General features: G+C 46.3%; 1 protein-coding gene across 1 annotated transcript; it reads left to right on the top strand.

The window, feature by feature from the left end:
• Positions 1-14,037: 14,037 nt before the first annotated feature.
• LOC109778546 (uncharacterized) lies at positions 14,038-18,169 on the top strand. Its single transcript, XM_045234811.2, has 9 exons — positions 14,038-14,418; positions 15,823-15,937; positions 16,278-16,384; positions 16,699-16,824; positions 16,942-17,062; positions 17,151-17,235; positions 17,317-17,430; positions 17,517-17,556; positions 17,774-18,169. The coding sequence occupies exons 1-9, from the start codon at positions 14,227-14,229 to the stop codon at positions 17,924-17,926; spliced, it is 1,053 nt and encodes a 350-aa protein (XP_045090746.1). The 5' UTR covers positions 14,038-14,226; the 3' UTR covers positions 17,927-18,169.
• The last annotated feature ends 1,150 nt before the right edge of the window (positions 18,170-19,319 follow it).

Raw genomic sequence — 19,319 nt, 5'->3', positions numbered from 1 at the left:
GCTTCTGCAAGAGCCGGAGCTATAGCTGCTCTGAGCCGGGCCAAGGCGTTTCTACCGGAGCTAGACCCGGCTGACATCGCTCTTGGATACCCCAGCCTGAAGGAAGACGGCACCCCCTTTGACCAGAAAGACTTCACCGCCTGTGTGAAGAGCGTGCGCCCGGTGGCCACCTTGATTGGGAATGACACAGACCTTACCAAGTATCAACCGAGCTATGACGCGGAAAATCAGAGGATCCCAACTCCACGCTATGAAGCAGTCAGCCTGATCCCTCCGACTCGTAAGCATACCTTTGCCCCAGAAGTTGACCTGGCCGGGTTAATTGATGATGAGGCTCAATTTGAAGCCTTGAGTGGCATTGACTGGTAATCATCAACCTTCCAGGTCATGGAAACAGCTGGAGGAGCGGAGAGGGATGAGCCGGGAGCTTCAACCCAACAAGCACCTTGATTTCTTAGGCGGCTCGTGGTTATGCCTTAAAAACAATGCCTCACCTTTTGGACTCGGGGAGTCCTATAATAGAGTAGGACAAACACTTAATTTTGTCGTGCCATCGTGCACGTGTGCAGTGCTTAACTCCGTTGAAGCTGCTCTTTTATATTCCTCCAGGTTATGTTTGATCATTTACTTTCCTTAAGCTTAAAGAACTGTCTTTAATTGTCCTGCATAGAAAAACAAATCACAAGTCTCTAGGCGGCTTACCGCATGGAGAGTCATACATTTTACATATAACCCGGAATATGAACCAAGGTCATAAAAGACCGGCTCTCAATCATATCTTCGAGATAACCATAATAGCATACCTGCAAGCCTTCAAGTACACTTCCGGTTCATGTAACCCAAATAATGAGGTTGAGAACTCAACTCCGGTTCACCAGCACCTATAATGCTTATTGTGTGCTATCAACATTATTAATCAAAGTTAAGCCGGTGGAGTAAAAACCACCCGTGCACACTTTTGAAATGATCAAAAGAACTTGTTGCAAACCAAAAGATCAAAAAACTTAGGGGCTTCTGATTCGAATACGACCAGAGAACCGTCCCAAAGGGGTTAAGCTAAGATTCGAATGCGATCATATAGCCCCTAGTGGCTTTGGCGTTGCCGATCAAGAGGGTACCGACAGCTATGTTCTCTTAGGTTCGAATACGACCTATGTTTGAACAGGAAGCCCCCAAATGACCTTGAGAGTTGTTTAACGACGCTGATTCGAATACGATCCACGTCGGTTCTCAAAGGGGGTTGCGCTATGATTCAAATATGATCAAGAAAAACTCCCCAATGAGCTCGGCAATTTGCCAATCAAGTGGGTATCGATAGCTATGTTCTCTTTGGTTCGAATACGACCTATGTTTGAACAGGAAGCCCCCAAGTGATCATATTGTTAACGGCTAGATTCGAATACGATCATAAGCTGGATCAACCTCCAAGTGACCATGTAATGTTGTAATGGAAATAACAATAATACATTTACCTTTGGAGGAAAAAAGGACAGAGGTCCTGCTTTATTATTTATCATAATATATACATGGCTATAGAAATATGTACATTATGAGAGCCGGTGGCTCAAGTGTAATAAGGCCGGAGCTGAGCTATGTTCCACGCCGACGGGTCTCTTCCTCCGACTTACGTGAATCTTTGTGCTCCCGAACATCGATAAGGTAGTATGACCCGTTGTGCAAGTTCTTGCTGACCACAAAGGGCCCTTCCCAAGGCGGGGATAACTTGTGTGCATCTGTTTGATCTTGGATGAGCCGGAGCACCAGATCACCTTCCTGAAAGACCCTGGACTTAACCCGGCGGCTGTGATAGCGGCGCAGGTCTTGTTGGTAAATCGCCGAGTGAGCTGCTGCCACATCACGCTGTTCGTCCAACAAGTCAAGAGCATCTTGACGCGCCTGCTCATTATCCGCCTCAACATAAGCCGCCACTCGAGGCGAGTCATGACGGATGTCGCTAGGGAGGACCGCCTCCGCTCCATAAACCATGAAGAAAGGCGTGTAACCCGTAGACCTGTTAGAAGTAGTATTGATGCTCCATAACACGGAGGGTAACTCCTCCACCCAACAACCCGGTGTTCGTTGCAAAGGGACCAAAAGCCGGGGCTTGATGCCCTTCAAGATTTCCTAATTGGCTCTCTTAGCTTGACCATTGGACTGAGGGTGAGCCACTGATGAAACATCAAGCCGAATATGCTCTCGTTGACAAAACTCCTCCATGGCGCCTTTAGACAGATTGGTACCATTGTCAGTTATAATGCTGTGTGGAAAACCAAAGCGAAATATCACCCTTTTCATGAACTGAACCGCTGTGGCTGCGTCACACTTACTAACTGGCTCTGCTTCAACCCACTTTATGAACTTGTCGACCGCCACCAAGAGGTGGGTCTTCTTATCCTTGGACCTTTTAAAAGGCCCAACCATATCAAGCCCCCAGACCGCAAATGGCCAAGTGATTGGAATCATCCTCAACTCTTGAGCCGGCACATGAGCCCGTCGCGAGAACCTCTGACAACCATCACATTTACTGACCAAGTCCTCTGCATCAGCATGAGCCGTCAGCCAATAAAAACCATGACGAAAAGCCTTGGCCACAAGGGATTTTGAGCCGGCATGATGGCCACAATCCCCCTCGTGGATCTCACGTAAAATTTCTTGACCTTCCTCAGGGGAAACACAACGCTGGAAAGTTCCAGTGACACTGCGACGATGCAGCTCGCCATTGATAATTATCATTGACTTAGACCGTCGGGTTATTTGTCTGGCCAAAGTTTCATCTTCAGGCAATTCTCCCCGGGTCATGTAAGCCAAGTATGGTACTGTCCAATCTGGGATAATGTGGAGAGCCGCCACCAACTGCGCTTCCGGGTCAGGAACAGCCAAGTCTTCCTCTATAGGCAACTTAACAGAAGGATTATGCAGAATGTCCAAGAAAATATTAGGCGGCACCGGCTTTTGCTGAGAGCCCAGCCGGCTTAATGCATCAGCCGCCTCGTTCTTCCTGCGATCGATGTGCTCTACTTGGTAACCCTGAAAGTGTCCAGCAATGGCATCAACTTCGCGGCGATAAGCCGCCATGAGGGGGTCCTTGGAATCCCATTTGCCTGACACTTGTTGGGCCACTAAATCTGAGTCGCCAAAGCACCTTACCCGGCTTAAGCTCATCTCCTTAGCCATCCGAAGACCATGGAGCAAGGCCTCGTACTCAGCTGCATTGTTAGTACAGGGAAACATCAACCGTAGCACATAGCAAAACTTGTCACCTCGAGGGGAAGCTAATACAACTCCAGCCCCCGAGCCCTCCAACTGCCTGGACCCATCAAAGTGAATAGTCTAGTATGTATTATCCGGTTTCTCTTCAGGCACCTGCAGCTCTGTCCAATCGTTGATGAAATCCACCAATGCTTGAGACTTGATGGTAGTGCGTGGTACGTATTTCAGACCATGAGGCCCAAGTTCTATAGCCCACTTAGCCACTCTTCCTGTGACTTCTCTATTTTGGATGATATCTCCTAGGGGAGCAGAACTAACCACAGTGATAGGGTGACCCTGGAAATAGTGCTTAAGCTTCCGGCTTGCCATGAACACCCCATAAACAAGCTTCTGCCAATGTGGATACCGTTGTTTGGACTCAATGAGTACTTCGCTGACGTAGTAAACCGGCCGCTGAACCGGATACTCCTTACCCGCTTCCTTATGCTCCACCACCACAGCCACACTGACGGCTCGTGTGTTAGCGGCTACATACAGCAATAAGGGCTCCTTGTCAACAGGAGTAGCAAGGACTAGGGGCTCAGCCAGCTGTCTCTTCAAATCCTCAAAAGCAGCATTAGCAGCATCATTCCAGATAAAGTCATCTGTTTTCTTCATCATCTGGTACAGTGGCATGGCCTTTTCACCCAAGCGGCTTATAAACCGGCTCAAAGCAGCGATGCGACCCGCCAGACGCTGGACGTCGTTTATGCACGCCGGCTTAGCCAGAGAGGTGATTGCCTTGATCTTTTCCGGGTTAGCTTCAATGCCTCTGTGAGAAACCAGAAAACCCAAGAGCTTGCCTGCGGGAACACCAAAAACACACTTGGCCGGGTTAAGCATCATCTTGTAAACCCGGAGATTATCAAAGGTTTCTCTAAGATCATCTATCAAGGTCTCCTTCTCCCTGGATTTAACCACGATATCATCCACATAGGCATGAACGTTGCGCCCAATCTGGTTATGAAGACAATTCTGCACGCAACGCTGGTAGGTCGCCTGTGCACTCTTGAGCCCAAAAGGCATAGACACATAACAGAAGGCTCCAAAGGGAGTGATGAGCGCCGTCTTCTCCTGGTCCTTAACTGCCATTTTAATCTGATGGTATCCAGAATAAGCATCCAAAAAACTTAAGCGCTCATAACCCGTCGTAGCATCAATAATTTGGTCAATACGGGGGAGAGCAAAAGGATCAGCCGGACAAGCTTTGTTTAAATCCGTGTAGTCCACACACATCCGCCAGGTGCCGTTCTTCTTGAGCACGAGCATCGCGTTAGCTAACCATTCTGGATGAAAAACTTCAACAATAAACCCGGCCGCCAAGAGCCGGGCTACCTCCTCACCAATGGCTTTCCGCCTCTCCTCATTAAACCGCCGGAGGAATTGCCTGACCGGCTTAAATTTCGGATCAACATTGAGAGTGTGCTCAGCGAGTTCTCTAGGTACACCCGGCATGTCAGAAGGTTTCCATGCAAAGATGTCCCTGTTCTCACGGATGAACTCGATGAGCGCGCCTTCCTATTTCGGATCCAGATTGGCACTGATGCTGAACTGCTGAGATGAGTCACCTGGAACAAAATCAACAAGTTTAGTCTCATCAGCTGACTTAAATTTCATTACCGGCTCATGCTCCGTGGTTGGCTTTTTCAAAGACGTCATATCTGCAAGGTCAACATTGTCCTTGTAAAACTTCAACTCCTTTGTTGCACAAACAGATTCCGCGTAAGCCGCGTCACCTTCCTCACACTCCAAGGCTATCTTTCGGCTGCCGTGAACCGTAATGGTCCCATTGTGACCCGGCATCTTGAGCTGCAAATACACGTAACACGGCCGTGCCATGAACTTGGCGTAAGCCGGCCGCCCAAATAAAGCATGGTACAGACTTCTTATCTTAACCACCTCAAAGGTTAGTTTTTCCGCCCTATAGTTGTACTCATCTCCAAAGGCCACTTCCAGCTCGATCTTACCGACTGGATACGCCGACTTACCGGGCACCACCCCATGGAAAACAGTATTAGACTGGCTGAGGTTCTTATCAGTTAATCCCATACGACGGAAGGTCTCATAATAGAGGATGTTGATGCTACTGCCTCCGTCCATGAGCACCTTAGTGAATTTATACCCCCCAACCTGAGGGGCCACCACCAAGGCCAGGTGACCCGGATTATCGACCCGAGGAGGGTGATCTTCCCTACTCCATATGATAGGCTGCTCAGACCATCTTAAATAGCGTGGAACCGCCGGCTCAACAGCATTCACAGCCCTTTTATGAAGCTTCTGATCTCGCTTGCACAGACTGGTAGTAAACACATGATACTGTCCACCATTGAGCTGCTTTGGATTGGTCTGGTACCCCCCTGCTGCTGCGGCTGATTACCCTGGCCAGATTGCTGATTAAAACCTCCTTGGAAATTCTGAGAATTGGGATTTGAGCCGCCGCCCGGGCCGTGAAAACCACCGGCCCCTGAGCCGCCGCCCGGGCCATTGTTGCCATTGAAAGCATTGGAATTTTTAAAGGCCTTCATGATTGCGCAGTCCTTCCATAGATGAGTGGCCGGCTTTTCCCTAGAGCCATGCCTTGGACAAGGCTCATTCAACAACTGCTCAAGCGTCGGGCTTGACCCGCCGGCTCGGGGAGGTGGTCTCCCCTTACGCTGGTGGTTGTTACCCTGTGAATTGGCATTGGCCACAAACTCCATACTGCCATCAGCCTTACGCTTGTTACCTCCCTGATTCGCCGGGTTATGCTGGGGGCCCTTGCCATTGCCGTTCCGTTTTCCCTTCCCTGTCCTTTCATCATCCGACGCGGGATCCTTGGTACTATCAGAGTCGGCGTACTTGACCAGAGCCGCCATCAGCGTACCCATATCATTGCAATCGCGCTTGAGCCGCCCGAGCTTCATCTTCAGGGGCGCAAAACGATAATTCTGCTCCAACATTAAGACTGCAGAGCCGGCATCCATCTTATCAGATGAATGTATTATCTCTTTCACCCGGCGAACCCAATGGGTTGTAGACTCACCCTCCTGCTGCTTGCAGTTAGTCAAATCCATAATTGACATAGATTGCCTACATGTATCTTTGAAGTTTTGGATGAACCAGGCTTTTAGCTCAGCCCAAGACCCGATAGAGTTAGGCGGCAGTCCCATCTAACATCATGATGAAGTACTTGGCCATTGCCGCTTCACTGACCTCCAGCAACTCCATAGCCATCTCGTAACTCTTGATCCATGCTCCGGGTTGTAAATCAGCCGTGTAATTAGGTACCTTCCTAGGCCCTTTGAAATCCTTGGGCAGACGTTCATTACGGAGAGCCGGCACCAGACAAGGAACACCTCCAGTCCTCGTAGGTATACCCGCGTCGATAGAAGCCGTCGGATAAGCCGGGAGTGGCTGGTAAGCCGTCAACTGAGCCGCCTGCTCCGCCTCTTGTCGTGCTCTGTCATGGTCTACCATGTTAACGGCTTCATTATGCGCCGGGCCGTGGCCAGCTGGTAAGTTGCGGTGCCGGACGTTGCTTGAGCCGGTCGCTGATTCCATGTGCCTGCTATAACTTGGGCTCCGGTTTGGACCAGGGGTTGAATGAATCCTGTCCCGGCTATATGAGTATGCCTCTTGCTGCGCCAGAGCCGTCTGAAGAAGTTCTCTGACCCGGCGGGTTTCGACCGCCGTTGGAGAGTCGCCCTCATTGGAAGAGCCGCCAGTCGCGCTGCCGCGGCGATCATGTTTTCCAATGGGTTGGCATAATGACCCGGCAGTATTGGTACGTACTGAGGCGGGGTAGTGCTCACACGGGGAGGCCCCATCACTTGTGGCTGAATCGGCGTTGCAGCCCTGGGTGCCATGATCTTCGGCGGGTTACTGGGTCCTGCACCAGGCGTGTTGAAGAGGTTTCGAGGGTCGTAAACCGGAGGGAGTCGAGATTGAGCCTTCTGATGCCTCCTTCTCATGATCTCATTGGATGCGTTCTGATCCATCATGAGCCGGAAAGATTGCGCCTGAATCAGCTGAGTCTGGGCGTCGAGAGCCGCCCGTTCCGCAGCCATCCTGATCCCTTCCGCTGCCAGGTCTTCCTTGGCTCTTGCTATGTCCAGCTTTAACTGTGCTATCTCCGCATCATGTTGAGCCTGATCCGCTGGGGCGACCGTAGCAGTTAATAGTGCCGTCATCTTGTCTGTGAGACCCATCAGCACCTGAGCCGGTGAGTGCACAGGGCCTCCTGCCCCAGTGGCGGAGTTTTGAACAGGTTGTGCGCCGGCCATGAAGATTCCAACCCGGCTGGGCGGCTCAAAGGGATCCGGAATACTGTCGCCATCGGAACAACCCCTGAGCCTGCCATCTTGAAGCTGGTATAACGAGTCGGTCTCATCCGTGGACGACTCGCCGTCAGAGCGAGCGGCCGCCTCATTGCCAGATCCAGATCCTTCGGAGAGTCCCCCATGGATGCATCCCACGAAAGCATGCTTCAAGGCAGGCAGAGTCCGGGCGGGTTTCGCACGCTGAGCCGTCTCGATGAGGTCGGCGCAAAGGTCCGGCTCAGGGCCCGGCTCGCCAATCTTGCCAATGAAAACGTGGATTCCGCCGAAGGGGACCCGGTACCCGTACTCGATTGAGCCGGCGTCGGGGCCCCAGCTCGCATCGTCGATGTAAAGCTTGCCTCGACGACTCTTGGTCATCCGGCCCACAGCGTATCCCTTGAGCCCTTCGAAGCTGCCCTTCAAGAACTCAAATCCACCGTGCGCTGGCCCCACGGTGGGCGCCAACTGTCGTGGAATTGTCACAGCAGATGTCCTCGTGCAAGGACTTAGTCGTGGAGCCATCGCAGCTAGGAAGCTTAAAGGGGTTAAATGGGACAAGGGACACGAGGATTTATACTGGTTCGGCCCCTTACGGTGAAGGTAAAAGCCTACGTCCAGTTGAGGTGGTATTACTTAGGGTTTCGATGACCAGGAGCTAGACCGCTCTGCTTGGCTATCGATCTGATCTTTTTTTTCTTGAACCGCCGCCGGGTCGTCCCTTTATATAGAGAGGTTGATGCCCAGCAGCTCTCAGAGTCCCAGTCGGCTCATAACAGTGTCCGGCTCGGACTCTTAACTATCCTTGCCTTACAATACAAGTCTTGCCATAACGGCGGTTATCACTACGGGCCTTAAGCCGCCTCTGGGTCTTAAGCCCATTACTGAACCGCCATCCTCTAGCTTGGTACTGGGCTTCACGTGATGATCATTATGACGTAACCCGGCCCCTCCTGGGCGGGTGACTCTAATAGTTATATCCTCAACAGGCGGTATTATTGCCAAACGGTTAAGTCTGAACCGTACAAAGGGGCCCATCTTTGGAGGTATCTATGCTTCACGCCTAGCTGCACATTTTAACATACCTATTGGGCACTATGAAAAGAAGAAAAATTGCTGCCCACTGCTTATTTAGATTATAAGAGTATGGTAGCGCATGACTTTATTGTTAAGAATAGGGAAGGAGCGCTTAAATACAAATTGTTCTTTGATAAACATCACCCTGATACTATTACCTTGCCTGCTCCCTCCTTGTTTAATTTATCTGAAGGTCCGTATCTTGTTCCGTTGGCGGCCATTCACGCCCATCGGAACCCTACACCAGCCACGGAGCCGGAACCACAATCTGAACCTCCACGACAGTCTAACTATTATTGGGATCTGGAGATGATTTCTAACCAGTGGCAATCAGAGTCTTCTTCATCTCAGTACGACCCCGGCTACAACTATGGATATCCGCCAGGCCATCCGTGGCAATAAACCAACTTAGGCCAAAAGCCTAAGCTTGGGGGAGTACGTATTTCTCACCGACATTACATTTATGTTCACACACTCATTGCTAGATGTCAGTGCTCATACTCTTTCAGTGTAATATCCATGCTAGTTTATTTTCTTTTTCTTGCTTTCTTCTTGTGTGTTTAATAAACCTTAAGAAAAAAATAGTGTAGCTTTTAGCTAGTCAACTATCTTGCTGTAGTAGTAATAATTAAAAAGAAAACCCAAAAAGATTTCCCGTTCTTCTTTTGCTTGTTGGGAGCTTTCCCGTGTAAATAGTTTTATTTCTTTTCTTTTCTTTGGGGGTCGATAGGAGAAGACCATAATTAAAATTGTTGAAGTGGCTCTTATATGCATTATTGTTGATTTAACCAAGAGCCCATATTGCCTTGTCTTCTCCTGTTTATTGAATGCTCGCAGATTCCAGCTTAGTCCAATGCACGTGCACTCTTATTATTTTCACATCGTTCTGTCGTGCAAGTGAAAGGCAATTATGACGATATATGATGGACTGACTGAGATGAGAGAAGCTGGTATGAACTTGACCTCTCTTGTTTTTGTAAATATGATGAGTTCATCGTTCCTAATTCAGCTTATTATGAATAAACATGTTTGCAATGACAATTAGAGATCATAGTTGCTCGTGCCATGTTTGATTAGCTATGAGTTATAATGGTTTACCTTGCGTGCCAACATGCTATTAAAATGGTTGTGATGTGGTATCCTCCTTTGAATGATTTAAGTGACTCGACTTGGCACATGTTCACACATGTAGTTGAAACAAAATCAACATAGCCTTCATGATATTTATGTTCATGGTGGATTATATCCTACTCATGCTCGTACTCAATGTCTATTAATTTTAATGCATGTTCATAACTGTTGTCGCTCTCTAGTTGGTCGCTTCCCAGTCTTTTGATAGCCTTCACTTGTACTAAGCGGGAATACTGCTTGTGCATCCAATCCCAACCCCAAAGTTATTCCATATGAGTCCACTATACCTTCCTATATGCGGTATATACCTGTCGTTCCAAGTAAATTTGTATGTGCCAAACTCTAAACCTTCAAATGAAATTCTGTTTTGTATGCTCGAATAGCTCATGTATCAACTAGGGTTGCCCGTATCTTCCATGCTAGGCGGGTTATTCTCAAGAGGAGTGGACTCCGCTCCTCACTCACGAGAAAATGGCTGGTCACCAGGATGCCCAGTCCCATGCTTTATGCAAATTAAATCAAAATAATTGCAAACAAAACTCCCCCTGGGACTGTTGCTAGTTGGAGGCACTCGTTGTTTCGAGCAAGCCATGGATTGATGCTTGTTGGTGGAGGGGTAGTATAAACTTTACCATTCTGTTTGGGAACCGCCTATAATGTGTGTAGCATGGGAGATATCGCCATCTCTTGGTTGTTATGTTGACAATGAAAGTATGCCGCTCAAAATATTATTTATCTCTATTTCAAAACCGAGCTCTCGCACCTCTACAAATCCCTGCTTCCCTCTGCGAAGGGCCTATCTATTTACTTTTATGTTGAGTCATCACCCTCTTATTAAAGAGCACTAGCCGGAGAGCGCAGCTGTCATTTGCATCCATTACTATTAATTTATATTGGGTATGACTATGACTGGATCTCTTTTATCATGAATTACAATGTCTAGTTAGTCCTTGATCTTTAAAGGTGCTCTGCATTTATGTTTTGCGGTCTCAGAAAGGGCTAGCGAGATACCATCTTGTTATATCATATCATGATTGTTTTGAGAAAGTGTTGTCATCCGAGATTTATTATTATGACTCGCTAGTTGATTATGCCATTGATATGAGTAAACATGAGACCTAAGAGTTATTGTGAATGTGGTTAGTCATAATCTTTGCTGAAAACTTGAATGCTGGCTTTACATAATTACAACAACAAGAGCAAACAGAGTTTGTAAAAGTTTTTCTTTATCACTTTCAGTTTATCAACTGAATTGCTTGAGGACAAGCAAAGGTTTAAGCTTGGGGGAGTTGATACGTCTCCGTCGTATCTACTTTTCCAAACACTTTTGCCCTTGTTTTGGACGCTAACTTGCATGATTTGAATGGAACTAACCCGGACTGACGTTGTTTTCAGCAGACTTTCCATGGTGTTATTTATGTGTAGAAACAAAAGTTCTCAGAATGACCTGAAACTCCACGGAACATCTATTTGGAAAATATTAAAAATACTGGAAGAAAAATCCACGTCAGGGGGCCCACACCCTGTCCATGAGGGTGGGGGCGCGCCTGCTCACCCTGGGCGCGCCCCCTACCTCGTGGGCCCCCTGACGCTCCACCGACCTCAACTCCAACTCCATATATTCACTTTCGGGGAGAAAAAAATAAAGGAGAAGGATTCATCGCGTTTCACGATACGAAGCCGCCGCCAAGCCCTAAAACCTCTCGGGAGGGCTGATCTGGAGTCCGTTCGGGGCTCCGGAGAGGGGAATCCGTCGCCGTCGTCATCATCAACCATCCTCCGTCACCAATTTCATGATGCTCACCGCCGTGCGTGAGTAATTCCATCGTAGGCTTGCTGGACGGTGATGGGTTGGATGAGATCTATCAAGTAATCGAGTTAGTTTTGTTAGGGTTTGATCCCTAGTATCCACTATGTTCTGAGATTGATGTTGCTATGACTTTGCTATGCTTAATGCTTGTCACTAGGGCCCGAGTGCCATGATTTCAGATCTGAACCTATTATGTTTTCATGAATATATGTGAGTTCTTGATCCTATCTTGCAAGTCTATAGTCACCTACTATGTGTTATGATCCGGCAACCCCGAAGTGACAATAATCGGGACCACTCCCGGTGATGACCATGGTTTGAGGAGTTCATGTATTCACTATGTGCTAATGCTTTGTTCCGGTACTCTATTAAAAGGAGGCCTTAATATCCCTTAGTTTCCATTAGGACCCCGCTGCCACGGGAGGGTAGGACAAAAGATGTCATGCAAGTTCTTTTCCATAAGCACGTATGACTATATTCGGAATACATGCCTACATTACATTGATGAATTGGAGCTAGTTCTATGTCACCCTATGTTATGATTGTTACATGATGAATCGCATCCGGCATAATTCTCCATCACCGATCCAATGCCTACGAGCTTTTCTTATATTGTTCTTCGCTTACTTACTTTTCCGTTGCTACTGTTACAATCACTACAAAACACCAAAAATATTACTTTTGCTACTGTTACTTTTGTTACCGTTACCACTACTATCATATTACTTTGCTACTAAATACTTTGCTGCAGATATTAAATTATCCAGGTGTGGTTGAATTGACAACTCAACTGCTAATACTTGAGAATATTCTTTGGCTCCCCTTGTGTCGAATCAATAAATTTGGGTTGAATACTCTACCCTCGAAAACTGTTGCGATCCCCTATACTTGTGGGTTATCATGGCTCTTTCGACTTGATCTCCAAGTCTCCGGGGTGTGTTCTGGTCCAGGAAAAATCATCGCGATGGTTTTATTCTGTTTAGACTCCGTTTGGTATTCCTTTTCTGCGAAACTCAAAAACAAGGAAAAAAACAGAAACTGGCACTGGGCTCTAGGTTAATAGGTTAGTCCCAAAAATAATATAAAATATCATATTAATGCATATAAAACATCCAAAACAGATAATATATAGCATGGAACAAAAAAAGATATAGATACGTTGGAGACGTATCAACGTGGCACTATCAACATGGGATTACTGTAGCTTGATTATCGGGGTGTTACATCTAGGTAGCTAGTTTTCATTCCAGATGTGAGATTTCCTACCATTCCCAATCCTTACGATGAGGCCTTGTGCAAGTATCCCCCCCTCGCCAAGGATGGAGCACCAAATATGTGAGTTTTTTAGCTCAACTATGTTGTTAGGAAATCGCCATCCGGGAAATATTTCACCTTCAAAATTTGTGCACTCAATGAATTTGGTTGCTGGATTATTCTCCATCACTGTTTTGCCAGCAAGGCTAAGTTGAAAAGCTCCATGTTTCTAAAACCCATACCCCCTCTTATGTTTTGGCTTGGTCATGCTACTCCAGGAAACCCAAGCAGTGCGCCTCTTGCCATTTTTCATTCCCACAAAACTTTGTCAGGATCCCATCAATATGCTCGCATATTCCTCTTGGGAGCTTGAAGCACCCCATGGCATATGTCGGTAATGCATGTGCAACGAACTTTATTCGTACCTCTTTACCTCCAGCTGAAAGAATCTGCTCAATCCATCCTTGAATTCTCTTTCATATCCTATCTTTTAGATATTTGAAAACAACATTCTTTGATCTCCCAACATTGGTAGTCATTCCTAAGTACTTCTCGTTCAAAGCTTCATCATAAACATGCAACACTTGCTTGATCTCCATTCTCAAGTCGTTTGGACATTCCTTGCTGAAAAAACCCGATGACTTGTCCAAATTTATTCTTTGATCTGAAGCTCGACAATAGAGTTGTAACACCCCTGTGACCTCTTGCGCAACCGCCGCCGATGCTCTCAATACAAGAGACTATCGTCTGCAAATAGTAAATGGCTAACAAATGGTGCTGTTGCTGCCACCTTCATACCTATCTGGTCATTCAATCTACTCCTGCTCTGTAATAAGCATGACAAACCTTCAACTCAAGTAAACACAAATAAGGAGATATGTGATCTCCCTGACGGATTTCTCTGATCGGTTTAGATTCCTTTAGCTGGTCTTCATTAAAAAGAACCGAAAAAGAAGTAGTTCTAAAACACACATCATCACCGATGAAATCCAAGCAAGTTTGAAATCCAACTTCCCCATGATTGCAGAGAAGCATCTTCCATTTAGTGTGTCGTAACGTCGTGAAGAAGGCGTTTTCAAGAGATTTCATTGTAATTCTTAGTCATAAGAGTTACTTTGTATTTTTTTGGATTTTAGGTCCAAATCAGTATACCTGTAATTATTGTTATGATTATGAATAAAATTAGAGGTGTTTTAATAAAAAAAATCGCTCCCACTGTGCGAGACAAAAATAAAAAAGGATAGTCTTCCCTCTCGCAACCCATTTGGGTCGCACCAACAGAAAATTTCTGAGTTTGTCAAAAAAAAAAAACAGAAAAGTTTTGCAGTCACACCTCTCATCTTCGTTTCGTCCCGGATCACGAGTCTCCAAACCCAAACCCCAGAGTAGGCAGGAGGATCCAGCGCGGCGATGGGGGAGGCGGACGAGAGCACCGGCGGCGGGGACCCGCAGAAGCTGAAGCGGATCGCGGCGGGAGCGTACGACTACGAGAACGACGCGCGGTGGGCGGGGTACTGGTCCAACGTCCTCGTCCCGCCCCACCTCGCCTCCCGCCCCGACGTCGTCGACCACTTCAAGCGCAAGTTCTACCACAGATACATCGTAAGACCTCCGCCCCCCCCCCCCCCCCCCCCCCCCCCCCCCCCCCCCCCCCCCCCATACGACGGTCTCCCCCGGTTTTTTGGATCGGGCGGATAACTGGTAGTTCGATCTGTTTGACTTAGCTCCGGTGTGTTGGTGTCGGGGAGAATTAATCGTTGCCAAATGGTCGATGGCTTGAATTTGATGCTGTTAGAGACTTAAGAGTCCCATGGGCTGTTAATAAGAATGTAGGTTGCAGCTGCTGCACCGCTAGCGTGGTACTACCAGTTGGGTATTATGGGGTTGCATGATATCGGCATCATTGGGTTCAGGTGTCACACTTTGGCATTGGTTCCATGCAGTTGCCGTGATTTTAAGTTATACTATCCCACATTTATAAATTCGGTGTGCCTATACTTTGATACTGCATTGCAATGTCTTCTTTGATGAACTGTGAGTGCTTCATCTGATTGATACGGCTTAATGTAACTCAAACATCAGGAGACCCATGTTAGTCTTCCCCATGGATTGTTGTTAGGGCAAATTAATGCGTCTCAGTGGCGAAGATTTAATTTAATGAACACATAATTAACACGTTCTTCTGTGCTTTACCGTTCATTTGTACACCAAATGTTAGCTGCCTCCAATTTGTATTTTCTTTTGACGAAATAACTGAGACTCACGTGGTTTTCGCCTCTAGGAGGTACATGCAGTGTTTGCACTTTTTTCTTCAGACAGGGTGGATCTCTCTGTATGGCCAATAGCCCAATGCTAGTCTTGAGCATGTTGCTTACTGTTCCCTTCTGATTGAGTTATGATGCTGTATGGTATCAGTTGAGACAAAAGAATTGGGATTGGTAAATTGTGTGCAAGTACTGGGTGATGTAGCTTCCTTATCCACAGTCCGAACTTCTCACGTTTTCCTCACCGCAACGCCACCATTTCGCAGTTGTGCAGTTAGGCTTTTGAAGAGTTGACAGTTTGTTTTACTTTTATTAACCATTTATTGCCTTTGTATCTTACATGTTCAACTTGCTTTTCTTTCCTGTCCAAAAGCATGACATGTTCAACTGCTGGCTGCTAGATATTAGCATTGTTTTTAAGAGATGCAAACCGTACTTGTTAAAGAAATTCTTAACCATTCACGTTGGTTAGTGAAAAGTGACTCTTCTGTCGCTACCGTCCAATTACTTTTGCCTATTATTTGCTGGTTCTCCATTTGGTCTGATAGTATGTTCAGGTACCATCCTTAACGTCTCTGTCCACTTCTCGATAGTGTAACGATAGTTTTACTTGTTCATCTTACAAATTATTTGCTGTTTGGAATTGAACCTTTTCAAACTGAGTCATATCCAAGTAAAATAATCCGGGTTTGACAATTGACTGTCAGAATTACTAACTTTCCTTCTTTACATCTCATCTCAGGACCCTGATTTGGTGGTTGAGCCAATGTCTTCCACAAGTTCGACTCAATCCAACAGATCAGCAGCAAGTTCTTCATCTACACCATCCAGTGAGAATTCCCGAGCTCGTGACACAGGTGTGGTGACAATAAAATTTGGCACTTGATGTTTTTCACCTCAAGGAAGTGGCAAGACTCTTGGCACAAGGGAGTCCGGGAATTACTTCCTACCATCTACATCATTATATGTTCTGTGTTCTCAGAACTGTGGTTTTCCTGTTCTGCTTGTCGGCTTTGTAGTGAGCCAGGTTTCAGCAAAGTTGCCCCCTTTTAAAAACACAACTCTAGTGCTGAATAAACTACTTTTGGAATGGCAATTGGAACTAACTGGAAAAGAACTGTCACTATGTTTTCTATCATATCACATGAGTCTGAACTCTACAGATTCATAACTGTTTTTTGCTTCTTTTTTATGTAGGATCTAGTGCGAGATCAACTGGTGCATCTCAACCAGCACCAACAGAAAGGACAGGAAACTCTTTACGGTTCGATGGACGAACCATACATTTCTCTATCAATGCTTGGGTATGGATAGCTACCTTGTGCCCTTCAATGTAGAAAAGCATATTCATAATCTACTTGCTGTGAGCACAAGTTGTGTTATTATCGTCTTATGTTCCATTCTCTTTAGACATTTCACTTCTTTCGCCGATTACAAATTTTGTTCTTAGGCCCTGGTCACTCTTTCTCATATGCGTGAGCCACTCAACTACTGATATCGTATACGCCAAGTAGCTTCACAAGCAAAAACAAATGTCATGACCCTGTATCATTGTCTCTTAATATATGTTGTTACAGTGTCATAGTGAAATATGGTGTTATGAACTGTGGTTTTGCAGGTATTGATTGTTGCTAGTCTTGGAATCCTTCCAATTGTACCGAAAGATGTCGCAAGCAAAGCATATAGACTTTCGTTGCTAGGAACAATATGCTCGTCAGCATATTCTTTATACTGCACTTATGGGGTAGGTGTCTGCTTATCTGAATGAATAGATATAGCGCCTTTTTCTATATTTTTGTCAATTTCCCACGATTTCTCAATCCTCCCCCCCCCCCCCCCCCCCCCCCCTCTCTGCCTGTAGAAACCAAGAGCATGGAACATGCCTGCAATTCAGCCTTGGCTGCAGTCTATAATTGTAGCCAAGGACTTTGTTCATTTGATGTTCTCTCTTATGATGTTCACATCAAATGTACGCTTTAAGAGTAAGCCACACTTCCTTTTCTTGCTTTTTCAATTTTGCGAGTCTAACCTCTGTTCTTGCCTTACCAGTTTCATTTTTCTTTTATTCAGTTGTTCTACTGCCTGTGCTTTGCTGGGCACTTGATCATGTTGCTAGATTCCTGAGGCGTAATTTTGCACGCTCCTCTTTCTACAGGCAAGTCGCTGATTTCTACAATAAATTGCACCTTTGTATCAACGCTTGCAATTACTGATTTTTTTTAATCTCTATCTTTAGGAGGTACATGGAGGAGCCTTGTTTGTGGGTGGAGACAAACAACACTACGATCAGCCTCCTTTGTTCAAATGCTGAAATTACCCTTGGCTTTCTTATGATCGTATCACTTTTCTCGTATGTGCATTCACTTCTTGCTGAACTATTTAAAGAAGATTTTGAATCTAAACTCACAGCAGCGCCATGCTTGCTTTCTCATGCAGGTGGAAACGCAACATAATTCAGACATTCATGTACTTTCATGTTAGTTTCCCTGCCCTAAACAAGCATTTTTCTCGTTTTTTACTTTTGTTTCGTTTCTGCTTTCACGAGTTTGAGAACACGAGGACACTATAGGTTGAATATTTGCATTTTGTTGGCTGCATTACCACCATATGCATCTACTGAAACACTAGTTCATGCAGTGCATTCACAACTGTATTGCCTAACTAACTTTTCTGTACACATCTATTTTGTACAGCTGTTGAAGTTGATGTACCATGCTCCTGTAACATCGGGTTATCACCAGAGTGTGTGGGCGAGAATTGGCCGGGCTGTAAACCCTCACATTCTTCGGTACACGCCATTTCTCAACACGCCAATTTCAGCAGTACAAAGATGGTGGCTGAGATAGAAGGCATGGATGGTGCCACGCCTATGTGTCCCTTGATCCCCTCTACATATAGAGAGTATCTGCTACAGTGGGCTTCCCTCGTCATCGTTCCGTTAAGAACATACACGTCACTTGCACATCGTTCTGTTGTTTTCATACCCTCATTTCACGTCTTACTGAGCTTTTTTTTCCGGGGATTACTGAGCTACTCAACGGATGGCACAGCATAAATTTTTCTATGCAAGCAGTAGGTTTTGAGCGGTCTGTCCATATCTAATATCTTGACTGATACAGTTGCAGTGATGGCGAAGAATTCTTGAGGATACTTTGTTACTAGTATATAAACAACGAACGGTCCCTCGCTACTAGCTGGCATTTGCCAATATAAAATCGTTGAAGACGATTTGTTAGGGTGATGGCTGATCCACACCCTATCGGAGCCCATCACCGAGCCTAGGCATCAGAGCACACGGCCGGACCTTGACTTGAACAAGCCGTCTGACGACAATGACAATGTAGGCGGTGTTGGCTACAAATCGTGGATGGCCGATGAACGCGCTCATGCATGAACACACGCCACCAGCACAGGGTATGCGGTGCGACAAGTTCGGGACAACTTTCTGCCCTGCTTGAAGCATCCCAGTTCGAAGATGAGAGGAGGGGGTTGCCCTCGCCGCCGAGTGCGATGCAACAATACGACATGACTCTCAGCAATAAGGGATTCGCTCTCTATCTTTGACGTAAACCAGTGTCATCGTTGGTGATGGTCAGTCTTCGAGGGAAAAATTTCAGTCCAAATTTATTGATTTGACACATAGCCGACAAGCACAACAAATGAGCAACAGCCATCCGAGACCTACAACGTGGGAGGTGTCTCTATTTTTAAGCCTGGGACCTCGTTGTTCATGTCAAGCCTCTTTTTTCACGTTGAATGACCCGACACACGCACCAAGATGGACTTGGCCTCACCTGACTTGCGGATATTCAAAAACACGCCAGTCGTGCGCAAATACAAATTTTAGATTTGTGATGTACTCCCTCTGTAAAGAAATATAAGATTCTTTAGTATTTCTTTACAGAGTTAGTACTAATTAACAAGACATAGTAGATATATGTACGGCAATAAATAATTGACTCGCACAATGGTACCCGCCATGCACCGCATCCCGGACAAGACATATCTATGTACACGGCATCCCACTTCGTCCATCCAGAACATGCCTGCCATATCAGGCATGCCCCACCGTCGGGTGGTATCCACCACATGCTTGCCTGGTGCCGACAAGCTAGTCCGGCGGTTAAGTTTCTATGACGGCTCTTTTCTCGTGAAAATGGACAAAACTGACCCTTTTTGAAAGTTCAACACAAAATGGCCTCATTCTAAAAATATTTCACAAAGTGGCCCTTTTGCATG

This window comes from Aegilops tauschii, chromosome 3 (genome assembly GCF_002575655.3).
Source record: "Aegilops tauschii subsp. strangulata cultivar AL8/78 chromosome 3, Aet v6.0, whole genome shotgun sequence".
NCBI lineage: Eukaryota > Viridiplantae > Streptophyta > Magnoliopsida > Poales > Poaceae > Aegilops > Aegilops tauschii.
The sequence above is the reverse complement of the archived record's forward strand: the minus strand, read 5'-3'. Positions and strand labels throughout refer to the sequence as shown.